Source organism: Terrapene carolina, unplaced genomic scaffold (assembly GCF_002925995.2).
Source record: "Terrapene carolina triunguis isolate 2854851 unplaced genomic scaffold, T_m_triunguis-2.0 Scaffold43082, whole genome shotgun sequence".
Lineage (NCBI taxonomy): Eukaryota > Metazoa > Chordata > Testudines > Emydidae > Terrapene > Terrapene triunguis.
Window position 1 is genome coordinate 1 of NW_020707433.1, and position 8,572 is coordinate 8,572.

General features: G+C 64.5%; 1 protein-coding gene across 1 annotated transcript; it reads right to left on the reverse strand.

Moving 5' to 3' along the window:
* Window positions 1-67: 67 nt before the first annotated feature.
* On the reverse strand, window positions 68-7,679 carry LOC112124852 (the record flags this gene model as incomplete). Its single annotated transcript, XM_026646782.1, has 9 exons — window positions 7,671-7,679; window positions 6,746-6,911; window positions 4,190-5,704; window positions 3,296-3,382; window positions 2,888-3,049; window positions 2,305-2,465; window positions 1,884-2,036; window positions 1,171-1,498; window positions 68-245 (listed from the first exon to the last, which is right to left on the reverse strand). Coding segments are annotated over exons 1-9 (2,759 nt in total), but the record flags the coding sequence as incomplete, so codon positions are not given.
* Between the last annotated feature and the right edge of the window lie 893 nt (window positions 7,680-8,572).

The window sequence follows — 8,572 nt, forward strand, 5'->3', positions numbered from 1 at the left end:
CTCCCCCCAGCTCCGCTAGTGCCCCTCAATCCTGACCCGCAGCCCCCCACCCCGTGAGCTCCAGTACCTGAACTTGATTTTCTGGGTGAGGATGTGGTCCATCCAGGCTTCCACGAAGGCTGTCATGACGTGGGTGAGCGCGGGCACCTGGGACTCGTGCGGGAGCAGCTGGATGCCCTGCAGGACCTGGCCCAGGACACTCTGGGCGGCGGCCAAGGCGTACTCACTCGGGGTGCTGGGCAGGTCTGAAAGAGGCGGGGGAGGGGGCAGCGTTACCCCTGCATGGCTGGAGGGGTGTATGCCCCACACTGGCACTGCAAGGGTTACGGGGAGCGCTTTAGAGTGTGGTAGGCCCAGTGCAGATGGGCAGCTGGGCAGCTGCAGACAGGAAGCAGGAGGGGCCCAGGGAGAGCTGGCAGCAGGGGGCAGGGCCCAGATCTCCCCGGCGAGCGCTGGAAGGGCCACACGAGGGACGGAGCTGGGCAGCGAGGGCAGCACCTGGGGGAGCCTGGAGCGGATCCGGAGCTGTGGGAAGGGCCCGCTGACAGGCGGAGCAGGGAGTGAGTCTGACTAGGCAGACCCTGCTTGTTCACGGCCGGGTCCCCGGCTGGAGCCCAGAGGAGAGCGGGGCCTGGGCAGGGAGGTGGGCAAACCCCGGGGAGCAGGGAGGAAGGACTCGGTGTGAGGCCGATGGACCCGTTTGTGGGACACTCCACCCCTGAAGGGCAAGACTTACAGTGACTCACCATGGCCCCAAAGAGCCTGCTATGCCACGCCCGGCCCCAGGGGGCGCTGGCTGCCGAGTCGTTCGACCACTGGAGGGAGGGCAGTGCTCACCCTGCGCCCCCAGCAGCAGGTACCTCCCGTTCTCGCTGGGACCAGAGCTGGCCTGGGCCCTGTGGGCATGGTGCTGCCCCAGAGACTCAAGCTGCAGCCAGCCCAGCATGCCAGGGGCCCTGGGAGTGCCACAGGGGACAGCCGGGTCAGCGGCCTGCTAGCAGGGCCTGGGCCCAGAGCTGGTGCTCCGGACTGCCTTGGCAGGGCAGGGTCCGGGACAGGCCTGGGCAAGAAGGAAGCTGCTCTCAGCCTGACATGCCAGCTCTGAGCTGCTCTGCCCACCGGGTCTGTCGGCGGGCAGGGGCTGGGCACAGAGGACACGGGGGGACGTACCTGCACGGAGGCCTGCTCTCCAATGCTTGCCCAGCGGCATGGTCTGGCTGAAGATCTCTGCCGACATCCGTTTGCAGTCGCTGGAGAACATCCGCAGCACGTCCTGCGAGAAGCTCTGGGGAACAGAGGGGGAGCTGGGCCAGCACCCCCGGGAGAGCCCGGCTTGGCACCCCCACCCTCGGGCACCTGTCAGCTTACTCCAGCAAGGACGACAGCGCGCCCTGCCAGGACGTAGCAGGGTCCCGGGCACGTGTGCCAGGAGATGGAGCAGAGCCAGCCTCCGTCCAGCGCCGCCACCGTGGGGCCGCCCCGCCCTCAGCCTACCCAGCTCAGAGCCAGCACTGCACACTCCACACCACCCATCTGACTAGAGCTGCCCCCAGCTGTTCCCCCTATGACCTGCCCACCTGGATCAGAGCCAGTCCCCCTCGCCAGGTCCCCGCTGGCCCCACCCCGGCAGCCCTGCCCTGCAGCAGAACAGGGCGGGGGACAGGAAGCTGTTCCAACCCTCCATGCAGGGGTTTCCAGCCCGTGCCCAGCTCCCCGGCCCCAGCTCCCCGGGGCTCGCCAGAGGAGTGCGGCCAGGCCTGGCCCCTGCTCCCGGAAGGGCTGCGGCTCAGCGAGGAAGGAGCTGGCCCAAGGCAGGGACCCTCCCCTGAAGCCCCGAGACCCGAACCCTGTGCAGCCACCGTGAGGCAGGGCAGGTCCCTTACCTGGATGCTGGTGGCAGTGGAGTGGATCTGTAGGCACAGCTGCCGCTCCTGGTGGGAGCCGAGGGCCGGCCGCACCCACCTGGGGCTGTCCCCCCCCTCAGGGAAGGCCCCACTCACGAGCTCTGCCAACCTGGTGGTCTCTGCCTTTAACAGCTGCAGAGGAGAGGAAGACGTGAGGCCCTGAGCCCAGCCATGGCCAAAGAGAGCCTGGCTGGGGACCAGCTGCAGCCCTCCCCAGGCCTGGGATCCCAGCCCCACCCCCGCTGCGCCCGGGCACACTACAGGGAGGGACTCTGGTTTGGGAGCAGCTGGTGCTGGGGGTCGGGTCCCTGTGGCTGTGGGAGGAGAGGCCCCAGGCCCAGCCAGCATCTCCCTGGCTGCGGGTCCCAGCCCGAGGAAGCGTCCCGGGAGCCGTACTTGCCTGGAGATCTCCCTGGGTGACGAGCAGGAACGGGCAGAGGGACCAGACCGCAAGGTGCTGATAGGCCTTGGCCATGAGCCAGGAGCAGGAGGCCTGCCCCGTGGCCAGGCAGCGACTCAGCAGCTCCAGCCGGAGACTCGGCCAGACGAGGTCGCCGCCCGCTGCAGGGAGGGAACAGAGTGAGCTGGCGCAGGGGAGAGGACTCGGGGCGGGAGGCACTGCCAGGGGTGGCCCCGGAAGTGGGGGAGGGAGGGCTGGCGCTGGGGTGGTGGGGCCGGGCAGTGCCAGGGGTGGCCTGGGGGTGAGAGGGGGATGGTGTGGGGATTCGGGGGCCAGGAAGTGCCAGGGGCGGCCTTAGGGGCAGGGGGGGGGGGCCGGGCGGCGCCGGGGGGGGCCGGGGGGGGGGGGGGACAGGCAGTGCCAGGGCCCTAGAATCTGCAGAGCACTGGGGCACATGTCCCCATGAGGAACCGCCCCCCACAGTGAGCGACCCCTCTGGCTGATACAGAACCCTCCTCCGCTGCCCTGAGTCTCCAGCCCTGCAGCCGAGAGACCCCTGGCGTCCGGGCAGGGCCTCACTCACCAGTCCTTGCAGCGAGCCGAGGCTCCAGGCATTTCAGGGCGAAGGCCAGGGGAGGGTGGAGCTCCCGGAGCAGCTGGGCAGTCCTGCTGTGCGCCCTGCCCGCTGTCCTGGGCCCAGGCACGCACTTATCGCTGAGGCTGGAGCCCAGGGCCTGGCAGAACCCTGCGGAGAGGGAAGGGAGATGCTGCCGCCACCTGGCCAACGGGGAGGACACTGGGGCCCTGAAACACTCTGCCCCTGTCCCCCCGAGGTCACCGAGAGCCTCCCCACTCCCAGCGTGCCCCCAAAATACCCCATGCAGGGCCCCCTGTTCCCAGAGCCCCTCAGGTACCAGTGCCAGCAGCCAGGCCTCCCCAAAGCACTCCTGCCGGCCTCAGGGCCTCCAGGCCAGCAGCCCCTGGGCCTTACCTCGGTCCCAGCTCTGGAAGACAGCCTGAGAGATCAGACACAGGCACAGGCGCCGCAGCGCCGCCTCGCACTCCAGGGGCACGCGGGCTGCAAGCGAACACAGGGGTGAGCACCAGGACAGGCCCTGCCCCTGGGCACAGCCCCGGGGGAGGAGGAGGGGATCAGGCCAGGCAGCCTTTGGCTCCCTGCTGCTGGGGCCAACCAGGGAGCTAGATGCTGCCAGGCCAGGGCAGACCCCTGGCCTGAGACCCCAACTCCTGCACCAGGGGCCACGCCGCAGCGCTGATGGGAAGGATATCTGGGCACCAAAACCTTAACCTGGATGGGAGCCAGCGCCCTCAGAGCGGAGACGCACCATGTCCCAAACCCTGCCCCCCAAGCCAGCCAGTCCCCACCCTGGGTCCGGATCAGAGCCAGCACCCCCTGGAAAGACCCTGTGCCCCATTCCCACCCCCCATAACCAACCAAGTCCCCACCCTGAGGCCAGATCGGAGATGGCACCCCCTAGAGGGGACAGGCCATGTGTCCTATTCCCCATCCCCCAGCTAGCCAGTCCCTGCCCCAGGGCCAGATGGGAGCCAGCGCCCCCAGAGGGGAGATGCACTATGTCCCAAACCCTCACCCCCCACCAGCCAGCCAGTCCCCGCCCTGGGTCCGGATCAGAGTCAGCACCCCCTGGAGAGGAAAGACCCCATGTCCTATTACCTGCCCCCCGATCCAGCCAGTCCCTGCCCCAGGGCCGGATCAGAGCCAGCACCCCCTGGAGGGGAAAGACCCTGTGCCCCATTCCCACCCCTCATAACCAACCAGGCCCCCACCCTGAGACCGGATCGGAGCCGGCGCCCCCTAGAGGGGACAGGCCCCATGTCCCAGTCCCCGCCCCCCTGCACTCACCCTGACTCAGCGCCTGGCTCAGCTCCCGCGCCAGCGTGGCTGTTGCTCTTTCTGAGCACTGGGGCAGGCCTCCGCAGGGCTGTGCCTGGTCCTGCCGCAGCTCCAGGCGATGAGCCAGTGAGGTGGCCGCGGCCTCCCAGAAGAGCGGGCGGTACTGCGCATACAGAACCTCGGCAGCCTCCGAGTAGGACGCGTCCAGCCAGCGCACGGACTTCCAGCTGGGCAGGGAGGCCAAGCTCAGCCTCTCGTCCAGGCCCGGGCTGGCTGCCGGCACCAGCGGGGGCTCCTGGCCCTCCTCTGCCGGGGGCTTCTCCTGCTTGGGCCTCTTGAGCACATGGTGCCAGAGCGTGTCGGTGGAGGCCACCAGGACTCCCAGAACAAGGTCCAGGAGCTCCTTGTCCTCCCTGCACAGCACCTGCAGCTCCGCGGGGAGGCTCGGCAGCTCCTCCACTGTGGGGGGCCCAGGGGACCCCACATCTGTCTCGCTAATGCTGCTGCGGTCCATGGACCAAGGCACCACAGCATTCTCCCAGTACACCTGATCCAGGCAGTCCCGCTGTGTCCGCTGTGCCTGCTGCAGGAGGAGCTGCTGGAGTCTGTGGGCGGCCAGCCTGCCTCTCTCGGCTGCCAGCACGCCCAGCACCCGCCCAATGGGATAGGCCTGAGCACCACCCCCCACCTCCCCTTTGCGCCGGAGTGGGGTGGCGGGATCAGCCCCCGGCTCGCTGGAGGCCCGCTCCAGGGCCTGGTCGCTCAGCACGTGGTTGTAGATCTCCAGGCCCTGGAACAGGTCGGAGAGCTGGGCAGGGGAGACGGCGGCGGGGCTGGCCCGTGCCAGGCAGTGCAGCAGCACCTCCACGTAGCGCTCCACCAGGCGGATGGCATGCAGGGCCAGCAGGCCCAGCGCCCGCTTCATGTGCGTCACCGACTCGTGATGCTGCAGCAGCAGCACCCGCAGCCAGGGGTCGCTGCGCATCTTGCGCTGCAGCCCGCTCCAGTGGCTGGTGTGAGTCCGCAGCTCCTCACAGAGTCCCCTGAGCTGCCTGCTCCCCCCAGGGTCTCCGCCCGGGTCCTTCAGCGCCAAGAGAGCCAGGAGGTGGCGGACGAAGTCCGAGGCCCCTTTGAGGCGGCGGCTGTACTCGTGGGAGAGGCGGAGGCGGTGGCGGTGCTGCAGCAGGGCGTGCAAGGTGGCACAGTGCTTGGCCACGCGGGGGTAGATGGGGTGGTAGGAGAAGGCGCCCTGGGCCGTGTCACTGGCCGCCGGCTTGACGTGGCCTCGGAAGGTCTCCGTGCGGGGGTTCTCCTGCACGCAGAGGCAGCGGCTGAGCCCCAGGAAGCTGTGCTCCACCTGGGCCAGGCGGGCGAGGGCGCCGGGCGAGTCCTCCTCGTCGCTGTCGTAGGCACTGGCGCTGGCATGCTGCTGCAGGAGGCGCCGCACACTGGGGTTCACGCAGTTCCACAGCAGGGCCTCTGCCTTCTGCAGGGACTTGGCAAAGCCGCTCAGGGAGCTGCAGCCTGCAAGACACGGAGTCTCAGGGAGGAGGCGGCTGCAGCCCCAGGCACCCCCGGTAACCTCCCCCAGCAGCGAAAGCAGAGCCAGACTGGGGCTGAACGGAGAGGGCACAATACGTAGGGGAGCAGAGATATGCCCCCCCACGGCCCGTCATGCCCCTGCAGCTGTGCCTCCAACACTCCCTAGGACACCCCCAGCTCCAGTGGCCTGGGGAACCACAGGGGACCTGCTTTATAGCCCCTGGACCACCCATAATTACCCCATCCTCAACCCGCCACTCCCACACGCTTCTTTGGGGACCCCCCGCCAGCCCTGCCCTGGGGAAAGGAGCTAGACCCCTCACTCGCCTGGCTGCTGGAGGCAGCACTATTGAACAGAGCAGGGTTACAGTGCCAGTGCTGCAGAGGGACAAGGGGGCAGCTCCAGCGTAGCTCTGTCTCCCCTGCTGCCCGTTGCTGTCAGGGCTGTGACACAAGCCTGCAGGTCACCCCCTGCCATCTTCAGCTCCTTCTCACTCTTCCCTGCTGCCAGCCCCCTGCACTTCCTCAACCTGCCCTGCTTCTTACCCTCCCCCATCACTGTCTCTGCTGCGCCACCTCTGCAGCTGCTGGGACCTCAGCTGCCCTTCCCCTGCCGGTAATTCCCAGGGATTAAATGGCCCAGACTGAACAAAAGGAGCTGCAGGAAGGAGGCACAAATGCAATTAAAGGATCAAGAGACTAAAAAGAGCAGCCCCCCCAGCCCCAGGTGGCTACCTGAGCTGGCAGCAGCCAAGCATGCCCTGGCACCGCAGCGAGCGGCCCTGGCACCGCAGCGAGCGGCCCTGGCACCGCAGCGAGCGGCCCGTGGCACCGCAGCGAGCGGCCCGTGGCACCGCAGCGAGCGGCCCGTGGCACCACAGGCAGCCAGGGAGTTGCCGTCACAGCCCTCAATTGGGGCTCATGGTCTCTGCCTTCAATGGGAGGCTCTGGTGTCCAGCTCTCCTCCTGCCCGAACCGGTCACGGCGCGATGCTGCCCAGCCCCACCGAGTTTCTGTCCTCACCTGAGTCCGCTGACTCCTCTCGCTCCCTCTGCCCATCGGTGGGAGACACCTTCTTGGGCCCCACCAGCGAGCTCAGCGGCGGCAGGATGGAGCCCGAGGCCTGCGACATGCGCGACATGATGAGGATGAAGACAGCATTCAGGCCAATGCCGTCTACTTCGATCATCTGCAAGAGACAAGGGCTGGTGGGTCAACCTCAGCATCGCCCGCAGAGGCAGTCGCCAGTTTAGTTGCCTCTGACCCTGACCCGTCCTGAGGACAGCAGCACCATCTCCTGACAGCCCTAGTCACATGGACCTCGGCTGCCACCTTAGGGCAGTGCCCCAACCCCCAAGTGCAGGCGACGGGCACCCAGGAACCGAGGGTGTGTCTACACTGCAGTGTGAGCCCCTTCTGCCTACACACAAATCACGCTAACCCAGGGTTTGGACCCAGGGTCCCCGGACCCCACGGGGGGTGGAGGACCTGCGCCTCAGTCAAGCTTGGAGCCAGGGTTCAAGCCCAATGTAGATGCGGCAGCCCCACTAGACTCGTGCTCTGGCAGTCTGACAAAAGTAGACACGATCCCAAGCCCTGACTTTCTTTGTCTTCTGGACAGGCAGCTTGAGTGGCCAGTCAAGTCTCCCCACATTGCACCAGGAACAGAGGGATAGAGTGGCCACGTTTTGGGAGGGTGCATGAACTCTGGGATGTGGGCGGTTGGACTCAGGCCCGCATAATGCAGTGTAGATGCTGAAGCCTCAGGCGGGGCCAGGGTGTAAGAGCTCCACACCGGGGCTTACAGACGCTCAAGGCCAGGATCTGCCAACCTGAGCTCATGCTGCAGTGGAGACAGACCCAGAACGGGCCTGTGACGTTATGAGTGTGATATAATATTTCATTGGAAGGTGACAGGGCCAGAAAGAGTTAATTAACTCAGACTGACCTGACCCATGGGTGAGCCTAAAGGACTGGTTAGGAAGATCTGTAAATGAACAGAGCTTTGAAATGCAAGTCTGCATTGTTAGAGATCTCAAGAGTAGAGGTTTGCTCAGGGCTTGTGATGTAAGCAAACAAGTCTTGTCTATTGCTATAACTTTAATTCAAAGAGCAAAAAAGGAATATTAACATTTATGATGATACTTGAGTGAAATAGTATTATTGTCTCTGTCTCTTTGAAGGTTGTGGTACCCTGTATCTGAACTGTTTAATGGATAAATTACCCTGTGCTAATTGCCAGGATGTTTGGAAGGAGAGTTAAGCCTATTGTTTTCTCAGGCTGAAAGGGACACGATCCTACTTCATCTCAGATCAGCTTTGGGTTTCAAGAGGGGGAAACCTTAAACCACAAGGATTGAGATCCCCAGTCACTGACTGGAGCCACCCTGAATATGGACATTGGACTATAACCTATGGACTATTTCTAAAAGGACTTTTGGCAACTACAAGCTCATCTCTGCTACGCATCTGAACCTCAAGAATTGAATTCAAGTCTGTGTGTATATTGATCTTTTAACCAACACTCTCTTTTCTTTTTTAATAAATTTTAGTTTAGTTAATAAGAATGGACTATAGAGTGTATTTTGGGTAAGATCTAAGTTGTAATTGAACCTGGGTATGTGGCTGATCCTTTGGGATTGGAAGAACCTTTTCTTTTCTATGATGAGATCAGATTTTCAGTAATCATCATCATATCTGACGGGTGTGTCTGGACGGAGGCCTGAGGCTGGGCACTTTAAGGGAACTGCGTTGGTTGGACTCCGAGTAACCAGGGAGGTGCTACAGGAGCTGTTTTGGGCTGGTTGGTAAATCTAAGTATTGGAATATCCACCAGCGTTTGGGGTTTGT